The sequence below is a fragment of the Vombatus ursinus genome, unplaced genomic scaffold, assembly GCF_900497805.2.
Source record: "Vombatus ursinus unplaced genomic scaffold, bare-nosed wombat genome assembly UNPS02014817.1, whole genome shotgun sequence".
Classification (NCBI taxonomy): domain Eukaryota; kingdom Metazoa; phylum Chordata; class Mammalia; order Diprotodontia; family Vombatidae; genus Vombatus; species Vombatus ursinus.
In genome coordinates this window covers 905,843-922,376 of record NW_020954595.1, presented here as the reverse complement: position 1 = coordinate 922,376, position 16,534 = coordinate 905,843, and the positions used below count along the sequence as shown (strand labels likewise).

The 16,534-nt window shown below is 56.5% G+C and overlaps 1 protein-coding gene across 4 annotated transcripts; it reads left to right on the top strand.

Annotated features, from left to right (window-relative positions):
* Positions 1–559: 559 nt before the first annotated feature.
* On the top strand, positions 560–14,852 carry CSRNP1 (cysteine and serine rich nuclear protein 1). 4 transcript variants are annotated; one of them, XM_027835861.1, is made up of 5 exons: positions 560–716; positions 10,027–10,203; positions 10,902–11,161; positions 11,861–12,148; positions 12,253–14,852. In XM_027835861.1, exons 2-5 carry the CDS (start codon positions 10,041–10,043, stop codon positions 13,261–13,263), a joined length of 1,722 nt encoding a protein of 573 aa, XP_027691662.1. In that variant the 5' UTR covers positions 560–716; positions 10,027–10,040; the 3' UTR covers positions 13,264–14,852. The 4 variants fall into 4 exon arrangements, with proteins under 4 accessions (XP_027691662.1, XP_027691665.1, XP_027691663.1 ...); XM_027835864.1 differs by lacking the exon at positions 560–716 and adding an exon at positions 974–995; XM_027835862.1 differs by lacking the exon at positions 560–716 and adding an exon at positions 6,773–6,854.
* The last annotated feature ends 1,682 nt before the right edge of the window (positions 14,853–16,534 follow it).

The window sequence follows — 16,534 nt, the reverse complement described above, 5'->3', positions numbered from 1 at the left end:
GGAGGAGATGGATGGGACAGGTCCAGGAGGAGCTGGCCGGGGCGGGGCCGGGAGGAGACGGATGGGACAGGTCCAGGAGGAGCTGGCCGGGGCGGGGCTGGCAGGAGATTGACGGGAGGGGCAAGCCAGATACCGACTAGATGGGGCCCGGAGGAGCTGAGCGGGGCGGGGCCGGGAGGAGCTGACCGGGGCGGGGCCAGGGCGGGCCCTTCGCCCCCGCCCCCGGCTCGGCCCTTCGCCCCCGCCCCCGGCTCGGCCCCGCCTCCGGTCGGCCCCGGCCGGCCCCTCCGGCCCCAGGCGCCGCGGCTGGGCTGGGCTAGGCTGGGCAGGGCCGGGCGGCTGTGCGCACGGCTGCCGGCCCGCCCGCCGGCCTGCGTCAGAGCCGGAGTTTTCCACTGACGGAGGCAGGAGGAGGAGGAGGAGGAGGAGGAGGAGGAGCCGCGGGGGTCGGAGCGCGCAGCTGAGCTGCGGGCCGGGCTGGCAGACGGGCAGACGCGCTGGGAGGCGGGGAAGGAGAGCCACGGGCTGAGCGCAGCTGAGCCGAGCCTAGCCCGATCCCGAGTCCGAGCCCGACCCTGAGCCCGAGCAGCGACCGCCGCGCCCGCCCCGGGGATGCGGAGCTGAGCCTACCCGTCCAGTCCCGTCCAGTCAAGTCGCGTCCAGTCCCGTCCTGGCCATTGCCGCCGCCTACGAGCAGCTCTCCGGGATTGCAGCAGGTTAGCCCCCTGGCCGCCGCTGGGCGCCTGATCGTCTGCCTCTGTCTTTCCGTCTTCCCCCTCCCCCCTCGTATCCCCCTCCCCCATCACTCCCCTTCCCCCTCCCCTGGGACGGCAGCCCTGGCGGGCGCCTCGGTGCTCAGCCGGACAGCCGCGGACGGACTGCGAGGGAAGGTTCCCGTAGAGTCCGCCTTTCGCTCCGCCCCCTCCCAAGTTTCCTGCCCCCCTCCCCCGGCCCGCCTGGGGATGGATTCCTGGGCGGGCAGGAAGCAGGAGTAGGTAGGTGGGGGAGCAGGATTGCGGGGGGCCCCTTCCCTGGCCCCGGCCCGCGGGCGCCAACCGGATCTCAGAGCGCTTAAGACTTCGCAGGCCGCCGGGAAGTGAGCAGACTCAGGCCGGGAAAGAGTGAAGGGGGAGGGCAGGACTGTGCTGCGGGGAGCCCGCGCCCCTCGAGCTAGCGCGTCTGAGGCCCCCCCCGGGCTGGGGAGGGGAGTCGGGGGCGGGAGGAGCCTGGATCCCGGGGAAGCCAGCCGGCCAGCCTCCCTCCTTCGATCGTGCGGGGCTCGGGGTCGGGTTCTCCGGAGTATCGTGTCCCTCCCACTCTGGGGGCTCCCCCCGCACGTGGGGCTCTCCCGTGTCACCTGTGGGTGCGGGTGCCAGGTGTGTGGGGGCGCCCAGGGTCGTTTAGGGTGAGCGGGAGTGAGTGTATGTCTTTGACTGTGGATGGCCGGGTGACAGCAGCAGCGGCGGTGTCTGTGTCACTGTGTGGGATTCGGGGTGACAGTGACCGTGGATGGGATGTGTCACCGTGTGTGTGTGTCTCTGTATGACTGTCTCTGGGTGAGTCAGACTTGCACAGGACTTAAGAGTGGGGAGGGACATTATGGGTCATCTCCCAACTCCCTGGCTGGGACGAATGAGGAAACTGAGGCCCAGTGAGGCCAGGGGGCCAGCCTGAGGTCCCTCGGGCTGAGCGATGTGCCAGCATCGGGCCCCAGTCCATTTGGACTTTGCCAGTCTTTCCGAACTTCTGCCCTGCCTCTGCTGGTGACAGTTTGACCCTCCTTTGCCCTCCCCTCCTCTCCACCCCCTTGGCTACAATCCAATTAAGGCCAGAGCCAGCCCCTCCCTTCTTTCCCCTTTGACCCACCTGGAGTGTGGGGCCATCCTTAGACACCCAGCCCAGGATCCCTTCTAGTTTCCCTCCAGGTCATACCTGGGAACTTGGGGGCAGGCCTTGGCCCAGGAGAAAGAGCTTGTACCCCTCCCCCCTCCCAGGGACTCCTGAATCCTGGGAGAGGGGGAGGGGGAGGGGGAGTGGAAGAGAGAGGGATCTTGGGGACCTAGCATGGTGTCTGTCCTGTCGGTCCACCTGTCTGTCATACACAGGGGCTCACCCTGAGCCCCACACATGCTCTCACAAACAGACCTCTAGTTACACCGACTCCCAATAGACCTGCATCTATTTATTTGCTTAAACAGGCCAGCTTTTTTTCTGGATGGGTCTGATTCACTTTTGACTTTGTATCCTCCCCGCCAAGCCTGCAGTAGGTGCTTAATAAATGCTCGGCAGTTGATCACCTCATCCTGGGTAGCTTACCTTCTTTCATATCCTAGGCCCCTTCTCCAACTTACTATCCAGCTGCCTCACTATGAAGGATTACCAAGCAAACTGATGGTAGTGACATACAGTTAGGGAAATATTTTAAAATCTGGTTTCTAGACCCTAAGTTAAGAACTGGAAGCTAGTCAGATTCCTTTAGCCAAAAGACCTAATGCTGTTCATCTGCTCCAAGGGAGGCAGAGAGTCCATTTTTCAAGCATTTATTAAGTGCCTTTGGTGTCCTTGGCTTGGAAGAATTGATGATTTCCTACAGGATCACAGGGGGATAGAGTGAGACCTGGATTGAGCTTCGATAGCGCCACTTCATTTTACAGATGAGACCCAGAGAGGGGTGGTCCCAATTCCCACAGAGATGTGAATGTCGGAAACAGGCTTTGAACCCCGGTCCTCTGTGCCCGTCCCACTGTACCACACTTGCTCCCAAGGGAAGGAGGCACACTATAACCTAGAGTACGGTGTGGGTACAGGGGAGATTGGGAGACATTTTGAACAAGGATTACTTCACTTTCAACTGAGATAGAGAGAGAGAGAGAGAAAATGAGCTGGAAGGGACGTAGAGGTCACAGAGTCTATCCCCCTCATTTTTTGTTTGTTTTTTGTGTGGAGGCAATCTGGGGTTAAGTGACTTACCCAGGATCATACAGCTAGTAAGTGTCTGAGGTTGGATTTGAACTCAGTTCCTTCTGACTTCAGGGCTGGTTGCTCTATCCACTGCTCAACCTAGTTGCCCCTACCCCTCTCAGTTTGTAGATGAAGAAAGATAGGCCCTGAAAAGTTAAGTGAGGGGCTAGTTTCTCAGGCAAGATTTGAATGGGGGCCTTCCTGACCATTCCTCTAATCCCTTTGTCGGGCAGGGAAGGATTTCAAAAGTCAGATTTGTTTTCTAGGTGTGGAGTGGGCCCATGTTAACGTATGCAAATAGGAGAGGGTCTGGGCAAGGCTGAACTGTAACAATAACAACAGCTGACATTTATTTCTCTGATGCCGACTGGGACATTTTCTCCTGGAAGCCACTGAAAGTTTATCAGAACAGTAATGACCAATCCAACCCAGACATTACCAGTGAGGTGACCTGGGATGGTGAGGGGCCTTAAAACCGTCCCTTATGCAAAAAACTTCGCCATGAGAACCTGAAGGTGGGACTTCTGTAGGACCATAAGAACCTAATAGTGGCCATCTTCCAGGGACAAGGGGTGGCTTGTTTTGCCTAGCAGAACTGCTGGCGGAGATAATAACAGTACTGGACATTTCTCTAGCACTTTAAAGCATGTCTTATGCCTTTTGACCCTTTCAACTAGACCTTGACATAGGTAATGTAGCTGTTACTGCATCCATTTTACAGATGAGGAGACTGACTCAGGGAGACTGAGGGACCCTCCCTAAGCAAGACTATGAAACTACTCCATGTTGGGGTCAGGACTGGCCCCAGTGCAGTCTTTCATGCTGCCTATCTTCAGGAGGCCAGATTTCAATCTATAGCATCTCCTTACTTAAAGCTGTCCTAGACTTGGATTAAGCTGCCTTGGAAGGTAGTGAGCTTCCCATCCATGGAGGTTCTCTGAGCAGAGAATTAGTGACTCCTGATCAGAGGTATTGTAAAGAGGATTCCTGTTTGGTGATAAGACCTTCTAATGAGGGGTTAGACCAGAGGAACATCTGTGATTCATTTTGCATTTGAGGAAACTGATCCCTAGGAAAGTTGTAATTTACCCAAGGTGTGGTAGTCAATCGGTGATAGAAACAGAGACTTGTTTAGACACACAGATATAGGACAGGGATTGCCTTGGGAAAAAGGAAATTAATCCCTGAAGTGTAAAGTGTGTTTGGGAGGGGTGGGGGTTGGGGGAGATCTTAGAGTTGGGCTCCAAGACCTCAGTCACCCCTGTTCTTACTCTCCCACCCTCATTTCACATTTTTTGGGGGGGGGTTTGGTTAGGCAGTGGGGTTAAGTGACTTGCCCAGGGTCACACAGCTAGTAAGTGTTTTGTGTGTGACACTAGATTTGAATTCAGGTCCTCCTGAATCCACTCTATCCACTGCACCACCTAGCTGCCCCCATTTCATATTCTTAATGTCTTGGAGGGAGGCTCAGGGGAGGTATTAGGGAAGGGAGATCCCCTCAGCTTTGGGGGAGAGGGCCCCTAGAGGATGAGGCTTCCCCAGCTTCTCAAGCTCAGAATTTTAAGAGATTATTTAGTCCCAAACTCTTCATTGGACAGGCAGGGAAACTGAGGCCAAGTGCTTTGGACAAGGTCACTCAGCAAGCTGATGGCAGTTAGAACTGGGTAGTAATGCCAGCCTCCTGACCCTTGTTCCAGTTATCTTTCTACAGCTCTACCAAACCTAGTTCCTATGTCTCTATTTCTGGACGTTTCTGGAATTTTGTGAATTTTGTGCGTGCGTGTGTGTGTGTGTGTGTGTGTGTGTGTGTGTGTGTGTGTGTCTTTTTTCCTTCATTACTCTGCTTTGTCTTTTTTCCCCCCACCACCAATTACACTGAGGGCATTAGTGACTGCCCTCCCTCCCCAGCCCTTCAAATTAAAGGCTGATACTGTGCTCTAATAATGGGGTCCCTCAGACACTCTGGGTACCAGCTGCCGTGGGGGAGTGGGGGACAGGGTCTTGGGGTTTCCTGATCCCTTGTCTGTGGACAGAAGTAGCTTTGGAAGTTTAAAAGGACAAATTCCTGAAATTCCTGCCCAGGCCCCAGGGAGGAGGGGGGATGGGCTGCCAGTGGAAAGAGGGGGAGGGGAGCAAAAATCATAAAGCATCAGCTCCTCCTGGGAAGTGATCCGAACCCACAAGAGCTGAGTTCAGATCCTGACTCTGCCTCTTAAAAGCTCTGACACTTGGAGTGAGTCACTCTCCATCTCTGTGAGTTTCCTTATCTTTAAGATATCTGGGTTTGACTAGAGGATGTCTTACAGCCCCTTCTGGCTCAATGACTCTGATCCTGGGCCCCCCCTCCCCCAAGCCCGGCCCTTCTGCAGGAGGCTGTGTGGGATGTGCCCGCAGGGTAGGGTTGGGATGAGGAGGAGGGGTAGAGGACAAGGGCCTCTGAGATCTGGAGGCCAGAATCCCAGCCCAGGCACCCTCGCAGGTGCCCTTTGCTGTGGCTCGGGGGCTGTTGCTTAACCTTTCTAATGCCAAGGCCCCTCTGGCAGCTGGTGAAGCCTGTGGGCCCAGGTTGAGAATCTTCTGCTTTGGCCAAAGGTGGAAATCGAATCCTGGTCGGGATATGGGTGAAGCTGTTCAGTTACCTCTGATCACCTGTCCTACCCCTGGCTGGGCCTGCCCAGGGAGCGGCTTTCTCCTCCCCCTTTGTGCCCATGCAGTGCCCATGGCCCATCCCCTGTTAAGCCTGTTTTCCTATCTCTGTGGCCTTGGGAATCTTGGGAAGAGCAGCCCAGCGGGAGGCCCAGGGCTGCCTGGTGCACCCCCCCCCCCTTAGTGTCTCTGTCTCAGTTTGGGGGGGGGGTCTCTCTCTCTTCTTTTTTCCAAACTCCAGGGTGGGCTGGCTGGCCTGCATGGAGAAGCCTTTCCCAGGCCTCTGGGAAACCCTTCCCTCTGAGATGATTGCCGAGTTAGCCTGGATAACCTGTTGGTACAGAATTGTCTGGGGGTCCTCTGTCCTGTTAGACTGAGAGCTCCTTGAGGGAAGTGACTGGCTTTTGCCTTTGTTTTGTATCCTCAGCACTTAGCACAGTGCCTGGCACATAGCAGGAGCTCAATAATCTTAGCATAGAGCCTGGCATATAGTAGGTGCTCAATAACCTTAGCACAGGGCCTGGCACATAGTAGGGCTCACTAAACTTAACACAGGGCCCGGCACATAGTAGGTGCTTAATAACCTCAGCACAGGAGCTGGCACATAGTAATGATCTTAGCACAGGGCCTGGCACATAGTAGGTGCTTTAATGTTTATTCCTTTATGTTTCCCTGGGCCTCACTTAAACTGAGTCTGTAGGGGTCCCTCATGTTGCTGCCTGCTCAGCTGATATCCTTGACATCTCAGCCCCTCTGTCAGACGTTTCCCCACCTCCTTTTCCCTCTGCCACCTTCACATTGTGACTCATGCCATCTACACCCAGTTGTCATGTCAGGGGAGACACCTAGACCTGCCATCCAGAGAAGGGCAGTTTGAGAGTTTTTGGGTGCTGTCCAGCGGGCATGGGGAAGCACCCGAGAGCTGACAATTGGCCAGAAGGTCAGCAGGGGCCCTTTCTGAGGAAGGCGTCGGGGGCACCCGGTCAGGAGGCCCGAGGGGGCAGAGGACTCCTTTCATTCAGGATGAGTGTCGAGTATCGGGCGAATGGGGCCAGGCAGGGATGTGGGGGGAGGGGCTCGGGGGCTTGTTGTTTGCGGTTTGGTAGTTGAGGGGAACAAGAACACGGCCAGCAGCCCCGGAAGCAGCTGTGCCCGTCCCTTTGACACACATGCTCCTTTCATTCTCAGAACCTCCTCAGCGGGGGAGGAGGAAGCGGGGCATAAGGATTAGCATTCCTATTTTACAGGTGAGGAGACTAAGGCCCGTTGGGTGGGTGGAGACTAGTAGAAGGTCCATGGGACGGTTAGGAAAGGGGGCTGCGATTTGGAAGTGGGAGCCCTGGCACCGATGGACTCAGGGGCGGGGGAGCAGGAAGGCTTCTCAGCCTGAACTGCTGCAGGCTTCGCCTGTGCTGGGGGCAGCAGAAAGAGGGGACGGCAGGTGGGAGGTGAGTCAGGTGGAGGCCGGGTGGCAGGGTGAGCCTTGCCCTGGACCAGGCACTGGGGCCATAGGCGGCTGGAAGAAATCCAGCTCCCACCCTCTCCATCTGTTCTGGCGGGAGACCAAGGAAGTGGAAACTCAGGCAACCACCTGCAGCTTGGGGCCGGGGCCCCTGGGAGCCAAAGACGAAGGGGGAAAGAGAGGATGATGGGAGAGGAAGGAAGACAGGAGGAGGTGGGCGGTGGGGGTAGGCCCTGGATGGGAGAGAAGGGCAGTAGGGCAGGCAGGGAGGCAGCTAATGGGGAGACGTCGGGGGATCGCTGTTTGTTGTCTTAGTCATGTCTGACCCTTCATGACCCCATTTGGGGTTTTCTTGGGAAAGATACTGGAGTGATTTGCCATTTCCTTCTCCAGCTCATTTTATAGATGAGGAAGCTGAGGCAGACGGGGTGAAGGGACTTGCCCAGGGTCACACAGAGAGCAAGCATCTGAGGTCAGATTTGAGCTCAGGAAGATGAGTCTTCCTGCCTCCAGGCCCAGTGCTCCATCCCCTTCACCACCTAGCTGAGTCAGGGCAATAGGGAGGGATGAGATGGAGGTAAGGGAGGTGGGGCACAATGGGAAAGAGGGGTGACTGTTCAGTGATGCTGCCAGATCCCGTGACTTTGTCTGTCTGGGGCCCGGCTCTTCTACCGGCTTGAGATTTTGGGTGTTCTCTGGCTTGGTTCCCTATTATCCACCCCCAGGTGCTTCCTGTGTTTGAAACTGTTTCAGAAACAAATACCCCATTCTGAGAGATGCCTTCTTCTGAGCCAGATGCTCACTTTCCAAACCCACCCTTCTCTTCAGACACTCCTACCTTTTAATCATCAGCAGATGAGAACACCACCTGTGCCCCTCTAAGCTTCAGTGTTTTTGGCCTAGTGAGTAAGTAGAGCCTCGGCCGTGCTTTTCAGATTGTTCGATGGTCTGCTTTGGCCGCAGAACTACCAGAAGTGGGTGGTGGTCCTCGGGAGCTTCCCATCATTCACTGGGAAGATGCCCCAACCCAGAGGAGAGGGAGTTAGGATAGCATGCGGCACTGCATTCGGAACCTGCAGGCACCCCACGGCCGCATCGTGTCTTGGGACGTGGGACAGCTGCTCTTTGGGGAGGAAGGTTGCCTGTAATACACCTCCCTGAATCCGGTGGTCCTTCTCTGCTCTGCCGCTTGAAATGGGGTCAGGGGTCCCCTCTGAGGCCTAACCTTTTCTGGTCTTCCCTTTGCTCTTAACCTGGAGTTAGGGCCTGGCTTGTTGGTTGTCATTTGATGCTGGCAGAAACACAAAGTTCACATACACTCTTCAGGATCCTTGCAGAATCCCCCCTTTCCCACCTAGATGTCTCAGGCGTCTCACTTCTTTCTTATTCCTGTAGCTCTTTACTAAGGCCCGTGGCCTCAGTGATTCCTCCTCAAGGGAGGTCGGGAAGGCATTCTTCTAGTGGAGTAGGTCTTGTCTTGTGAGAGGCGGCCAGTATGTGACACTTCCCTCAGCTGCTGTCTGTGGGAAGGCCTCATGGGGAAAGTCCTCTTCAGCTTTCCCTTAACACTGTCTACCTCTGCTGTCCTCACCCTTCCATCAGACTCCTCCCCTTCCAGTGGCCTGTGCCTGCTCCGTGCTTGGGGATCCCTGGAGCTCGGAGCTGAGAAGCGTCAGCCGAGGGCTCCTGGGCTTAGACCTTAACTAAGCTGAGAATGCCAGGGCTGAGTGTGGCAAGGGTGACCAGGCCTGGATGGGGCCGGGCAGGGAGACGCTGAGCTCCGGAAATCTGGATTGGAGAGTTGGGGCTGAGTCAGAGAGGGAGCTGCCTGGCCCAGCTCTCTCTCTCTCTCTCTCTCTTTCTGTTCTCCCAGTGCATCCAAGTCTTCTGTCAGAGCCTTCTGCTGAGCTGAACAGTTACTAATAATAACTTTACTCTATCACTGCTGGCAACCCAGCAACCGAGAGTGAGAGTGTGTGTGTGTGTGTGTGTGTGTGTGTGTGTGTGTAAGAGACAGAGAGAGTGGAAAAGAGAGAGGGCATCTAACTTCCAGGGCTGTCGGTTGGCTGAAGATATCACCCAGACACACAGAGATCCACGCACATGCACACGCCCACACGCGCACGGCTGTGCTCACGTACTCACTCACACCCACTCATGTGGAGGGTGAGTCACAGACAGGCTCATCTTCCAGGAATCCTCTGCAGGCAGACTTGCCGTTCCTCCCCCTGTGAGTGGAGAGGGAGGAGGGGCCCCGGCCCGATCGCTATCCCTGTCGGGTTAGGTCCCTGTTTGTTGGTGGAGAGACAGATGGATGCTGATTCTTGGGCCGGTGCCTCCTTCCTAGTGCCAGTGCACTTGGGGGTGCCAGGGGGCTTCTTGGTTAAGTGGTGAGATAAGGTGTTGGCAGAGGACTCTTGGGTGTGCTGCCCGGGCGTTTGGGGGTGGGGGGATCACGATGAGCCGGTCGTGTTTCTCACTCAGAACTTTTCCTTTGGGGATCCTTCTTCCTTGCCAGCAGGCCTCCCTTGTGAGTTCTACTTAACGGGTCGTCTAGCTTTGGGGAGCTCTGGGTGTGGAAGGGGTCCAGAGGATGACCTGAGGTGTCATGGGGCCACAGGTCAGAGCTGGAAGGGGCCCCCCAAAAGCCGTCTGGTCCAGCTTCCTCATTTTATAGATGAGGAAAATGAGGCATAACTAGGTTAAAGTCATGAGTGGGGCCAGAGAGCCAGAGCTGGGACAGACCTTCCGGGCCATTCTGCGGAGGAGGAAGCTGACGATTGGGGCGTGCTGTGCCCCGTCCGTGGCTGTCCAGATCGTGGCCCACATCTCCCCTTGGATCGCTCCCCGCGGGCTTGGCGCTGGGCTGAGGACGGCGGGCTCAGCATCTCCCCTTTCTCCGCCAGCACCCATGCCCCGTTCTGTGTTTCACGTCTCGGCTGCGTGTGTCCTTGCAGGTGCAGGGGCCAGGATGAGCGGGCTTTTAAAGAGAAAGTTTGACCAGCTGGATGATGACACCTCCACCTCGTCGTCCTTCTCGCGCTCTTGCTCGCCGACTTCGTCCTCCGAATCCTCAGGCTGGGACTCTGACGAGGAGTTCCACCCAGCTGCCTTCATGCCCAGGGACCTCATCGGTGAGTGTTCCTTCCCTCCCTTCCCCCCTGGACGCGGGCGTGGGTGTGGGGTGGCCGCAGAACCCTTTCCACAGCCTTAGAGAAGGCAGAGTGCCTTCCTCCTTGACACTAGCCCGGTGGGAGAATTAGTGCCATCACTACATCTCCCTGTGACAGATGAGGAAACTGAGGCCTCGTGCTGGTTCATCGGATCATAGGTTGTTTCAAGCAGGGGTTCTTCACCCTTTTTGTGTCATGGGCCCTTTGGGTGTCTGGCGGAAAAATGTGCTGTCTCGAGAAATTTCTCAGAAAAGTGTTTTTAAGTGCACGGAACCTGCGTAGCATGATGGGGATACCATGTATGTAGAAATACAGGTATCACGGTATTTAGAGAATATGAACGGACCCCAGGTTAAGAACCCCTGATTTAGAGCTGGAAAAGACCCCCAAGGTCATCTGAGTCCAACCTTCTCATTTTGCAAGTAGGGAAGCTGAGGCCGAGGGAGGAAATGACTTGCGAGGTCATGTAAGTGGGTGAAAATGTCCAAGCAGCGTCAGGAGCTGGGTCTAAGCCAGGCCTCCGTCCTACCCTACCCTCTCTCTGTGGCGGATGTTTTGTATAAGCCTCATGAGCCCTGAGGGATGAGGAGCTCCCGGAGGAGGGAGGGCCAGGGGCTTGGGCCTTTGGGCCAGCACTGAGAATCTCCTTTCACTTCCAGCTCCATCCATCCTCAAGAAGGCCCGGCGCTCCGCGGCGGGGAACGTGACCTTTGCTGGGGTCACCGTCTTCTACTTCCCAAGATGCCAGGGCTTCACCAGCGTGCCCAGCCGAGGGGGCTGCACCCTGGGCATGGTGAGGCGGCACCACACCTGCTGCAACTTCACGCTGGAAGAGTTTGCGCAGGAGCAGGCCCGCTCACGGAAAGAGAAGCTCCGCGTGAGACTGAGGGAGGAGAAGCTGGAGGCCCTGAAATGGAAGGTAGGGGGCCGTAGACGTGTGTGTGTGTGTGTGTGTGTGTGTGTACCCGCATGTACCAGACAGTCAGTACACATGTGCAAACATGCATGTATGTGTGCAGACTTGCACATAGTACAACACAGTACAGCAGTGTGCAAACGCACATGTGCATGCATGCCCACACCCGCACGATGCCATGCAGCACATATGTGCGGACATGTACACTGACGCGCATGTGCACACACTACACCTTTGATGTTTTTTCCAAGGTCAGTATCGACGGGCGTCTTGCCCGCTGTGAGGGCTGCCAGCCTCGTGGCTGTGGCCCTGGCGGAGGGCTCCCTGTGATGTACCAGGGCAGCCTTATCCGTTTGGACTTAGCACAGAATGTCCTCGGCTGAGCGCGGCTCAACACCGCATTCGCCTGTGGGCTGCTGGGTCCTCAGGAGCGCTCTTACTGAACTGATTGTCCGTTAAAACTGCCTGGTAGTTTATCAGATGGGCTTGATTTTCCTCCATCTTGAACTTGTGAAACTGAGTTTTTGGACGCAGGCACGAGCTGTTCCTTTTCTGCCCCCTGCCACCGGTCTTTTCTGCCGTCCTGTTCTGCCCCCTGCCGCCCGTTCCTGCGTTCCTGTGACGTGGGAGGCCGGCTTTGTGAACCCGGGCCCTCCCTGGCGTCTGTCTGCCCGTCTCACCCCCTTCCCTCTCCCCCCGCAGCTCAAGGCCAGTGGGACGCCGGAGCCAGAGGAGACGCACCAGCTGCCCGTGGAGGAGGCCGACGTGGAGGTGACCGACGAGGAGCTGGACGGCGGTGCCTTCCTGCAGCCCTACTCTGCCCGGCAGCGGCGCAGACTGCTGCGGGCCATGGGCGTGAGGCGCATTGACCGCGAGGAGAAGCAGGAGCTACAGGCCATCCGGCTGTCTCGAGAGGACTGTGGCTGCAAGTGCCAGGATGTGTGTGACCCCGAGACCTGCAGCTGTAGTGTGACTGGGATCAAGTGCCAGGTGGGCCCCTGGGGTGCCGGGGGCACGGGGGAGCAGGGCTGGGCCCGGGGTGCTGTCCCTGGGGTTCTCGTCCTCATCGCTTCTCTCTCTCGGTTTGGTTACAGATGGACCACACGTCCTTCCCCTGTGGTTGTAGCAAGGATGGCTGTGGGAACCCGGAGGGCAGGGTGGAGTTTAACCAGGCCCGGGTGCAGACGCACTCCCTCCACACCCTCACCAGGCTGGAACTCGAGAGCCGACAGGAGAGCTCGGGGTCCGAGGCTGAGTCGCTGCAGGACGGTTCTGCCGCTGCTGCCTTTGCCTGCTTGGGGGACGAGGCTGGGCCCCTGGGGCCTCCCCCGCCAACCCCGACTTTTCCGTTCCCTCTGGGCATGGAGATTCTGGGGGACAGCAGCTGCAGCAGCGACATGACCGACGCCTCGGCGTCCTCAGTCCCCAGCGAGGCCCCCTCTGAGGGGAGGCCCTACGGAGGAGCCGTGCCCTCCGACAAGCTGCCGGCTGACCTGGATGATGACGGCCTGGCCCGGATCCTGCATTTCAGTGATTCCAACGTCCTGGGGGAGGACGACGAGGAGGAGGGGGTGCGGTCAGGGGGCGTCCCCCCTGGCATCGCCCATTGCCAGGATGACCTCGGCAGCTTCCCCTCCGTGGACCTCTTTGGCGCGGCGGCCGACGGCTACCCCGGCCACATGGCCAGCATCGTCTCTGACTGCCTGGATGAGAACGCCAACCAGGATGCCCTCTGCTACCTGGACGGCCTTCCTACCCAGTCGGCCGCGGGCGCCGGCTCCAGCTGTCCCCTCCCTCCCTCCACGGACAGCTGTAAGAGCTACACAGACCTGAGCCTGTCCTCTTCCGATTCCCTGGATCTTTTCCAGTCCTTCTCCGACTACAGCCTGGGCCCCCTCTACCCCTTGCCCAAGGACTCGGAGAATGGGGACAACCTGTCTGTGCCGCAGCCCGCCTTCTCCCCCGCCAGCGACCCCACCGCCTGCTTCCTGGAGTCCCTCATTGGCCTCTCAGAATCGGTCCCGGAGATGCCCGCCCCCTTCTCGGACAACCAGCTGCTGGAGGATGCCATTAAGTCATCCCTCATGGAAATGGTGAAGGTCTAGGAGGGACCGGCAGGAGGGACGGTGTCGTCACTCAGGGACTAGTGGAGTTCTGGTGGAGCTGAGCCAGCCGTGCGTCTGTAGCTCGGGTGAATGGTCTGCACCTGCGTCCCTGCGGGCTGTTGGTGTGCTCCTTCGAGGCCAATGAGGCACACCTCTTACCTATTTATTGCAAACTGAAGGGACGGGAGTGGTCACTGGAGCCTAAAATAATATAAGTCTTATTTAAACTGATCGTACGTACCTCAGATGTATTAGGTGGACAGGTCAGTCCCATTATTTTTTTATTATAATACATCTGTATTTATTATTTTTTTCTTACGCTCTGTACAGAGGAGAGCATTGGAGGTTTTGGGCGTGAACTGAAAGGTACAGCGGGAGGACCCCAACTGCTAAGAGCCCCTTGTCTGAGACGCTGCGCCTCCTCAGTCCCCTCCATCCAGTGATTTTTAGACAAGAAAAGGCCTTTGATTTCGTTCAACACTTTGTCCACTTTGCTGCCCACGTTCTTAAAATGGAGACTCCGAAACCCACTGGGGTTGAATCAGGTTCTTTAGCCAGATCGCCTAGCCACCTTGCCTTCATCAGGGCCGTCATTATCATCATGGGGGCCCTTGGAAGGTCATGGGCGCCGTGTAGGGTCTGCACGCACACAGGATGACTGAAGGGCCCGCGCCTCCTTTGGAAACTGTGTAAAGTTGTACAAAGCCTCTGTAAGTTATTTCCTGTAATTTATTTAGAAATTGATGAGGATTTGGCCCCGAGCTCTGAGGTGATCAGCTTGCCTGGGGCTTGCCGGTGTCCATCTGTCCTGCCATCTGCTGTCAGGAGCTGAGTCAGCCCGGAGAATCCAGAATCTGGAGGAGCTGCTTGTGCCGGGGACGGGGGCCCTCTGGGTTCCTGGGGGGCTGTGCTGCTCAGCCATGGCGGGCGGTCTGTGTGTCCACGTTTCATGTACGTGCTTGTATGTTCTGATCCGGATCAGCCTTGAAAGGAAACAAGTCTGGACTCTCTCTCTGCCCCCCAAATCCCTACTCCAACCGAGAAGAAGAAGTCATTGCTGAGTTAGCTATAGGAGACCCTCTCCAGAGATCATCCCCATTGGACTGGTTTCCTTCCCATTGAGCCCCCTGAGTCCTGTGTTCGAACATCCTTTTCTCTGTTCTTCCTTGGCCCACCTGTGATGTGACAAGGGGGCAGAGAAAGAAGGGGAGTCTAGGGGGTCTGCTTTGTGGAAAAGGGACTGACTCGTGCATGGATCAGCTAGCCTAGGTTGGTGACTGACCCGGCCTTCCCCAGCTAGCCCTTACACTCCACCCCACCCTGGTAGATCTTATGTGATTTTCAAAATGTAAAGTAAACATTTTCCAGGCTGTAGCTCATTTTTTCTGTTTGCCAAAAATCAATGTTTCCTTCCTTGGTTGGGTGCTCAGCAATAGATGGAATGGGGAGTGCTCTGACTCTCCGTAGCCCAGAGGGGTTCTTGGGAATCAGGATCACTTGGGTTCAGCTATCCCCTGTATATATATATATATATGTCATGATTATTTTGCTTAAAGGTACAAGTAAAGAAAATGCTTTATTTTTAACAATTCTGTTTCTCTTGATTTCTCTCGCCAAAATAAAACCCCGAGGTTTGGGGATGGTGGCTGTTTCCTGAGCCAGGCCTTGGGGGTGGCCAGCAGAGCCAGCCTCAGAGGTGATGCCCAGGATGCCAAGTCATTCAGAGAAATACGGGCAAGAAACTCACAGCCAGCTGGTGCCAGCTGCATCCCAGATCTGTTTTCCAAGGTCCTTGATTATCTGAAAGTCTGCCCCAGCACCCCTGCACTTGGGGAGTGGCCCCCCTGGGGTGGGGGCCACAGATACCTCCCCTGCCCAGTGGAAGCCCAGTTGGCCTAGCCTGGCAGGAACAAACCCGTTCAATCGCCCTAAAGGCAAACAGGTGACCGAAGAGTCTGTCGGTAACGGGGGGAGGGGGGGGGAATCACTGAAAGTCCCAACAGGAACATTTCTGTCACTTGAGAAACTGTGGTGTCCAGGAGCAGGTAACCAGATACTCTGGGGGAGGGACACAAAGCCTCCTCATATACCAGGTAAAGGCCAGCAGAAGTACAAGTCTGAAGGAAGGACCTGTTCCTTGCAGAACTGATGAGAATCTACCAGCCTTTGGGCTCTTGAACCCGAGGCCTTTTTCCCAAACATCCTTTTCTCCATCCTTCCTCTGGTGGGCAGGGAAGTCTGACTTTCTCTATTGCTGCAGCTCAGAGCTCCGGCTCAAGGCAGCTGCCTGGTTCAGCCTCCCCCAGGAGCAGGGATTTCAGGCCTGGGCCACCTTGCTGCCCTATAGCCCGGCCCTAAGAGGCAGGGATAGGTAGGAGATGGGTGTGTGTGTGTGTGTGTGTGTGTGTGGCTGTGTGTGTGTGGCCCCAAGCTGGTGCGGTGTTATGGGAAGAAGGCCAGAGCTGGAGGCCGAGGACCTGGGCTCGTTTCAAGGCCCGTCCATGTTACTACCTGGGTGACCTTGAGTCGGTCGATTGCCTTCTGGGCCTCTGGGTTGGACTTTGAGCCTCTGCCCTATCCCTGGAAGGTTTTAGGCTGCGATCACCAGAGGGTGATCACCAGAGGGCGGGCCGGGAAGAGCAGGCTGGGACCCAAGCGCAGGGTCACAGAATCAAGGACTTCACAGCTCCAAGCTGAGGCTGCCAAACTGTAGAAACTGTTCCGAAGGAAGAATGGTGATCCCGACTCCATTGAAATTGGTTTCTCTTTGCATCTTATACATTTTATACATTTAAAAACATGATTCTGAGAAGGGGTCCATGAGTTTAACCAGACCGCCCAAGGGGTCTGGGACTCAGAAAAGGTTGAGTCCAAACTTCTCGACAGATGAGGAAGCTGGCTAAGAGAGGGCATGAGATTGCCTGAGGTTGCACAGCTACAAGGTGGGTGAATATTTTTGTGCGTGGAGGGTCAGGTAAGGCTGCAGGTGTGGTCCGGCTTAGTCAATCAGCAAACCCTGATGAGGCCCTTATTCTGTGCCAGGTCCTGTGCTCAGCACTGAGTGACAAAGAAAGGCAAAAATGACCCTTGCTCTCAAGGAGCTCACATTTTAATTGGGAAATTCGTTGAATCGTTTTTCAGTCGTGTCCGCATTTGGGGTTTTCTTGGCAGAGACGCTGAAGTGTTTTGCCATTTCCTTCTCCAGCTTGTTTTACAGATGAGGAAACTGAGGCAAACAGGGTGAAATGACTTGCCCAGGGTCACACAGCTA

Excerpts from the sequence above, each read along its gene's own strand:
- CSRNP1 (XM_027835861.1), top strand. The coding sequence starts at position 10,041 with ATGAGCGGGCTTTTAAAGAGAAAGTTTGACCAGCTGGATGATGACACC. Across the intron at positions 10,204-10,901 it reads CATGCCCAGGGACCTCATCG|CTCCATCCATCCTCAAGAAG; the intron begins GTGAGTGTTCCT and ends TTTCACTTCCAG. Across the intron at positions 11,162-11,860 it reads TGGAGGCCCTGAAATGGAAG|CTCAAGGCCAGTGGGACGCC; the intron begins GTAGGGGGCCGT and ends CTCCCCCCGCAG.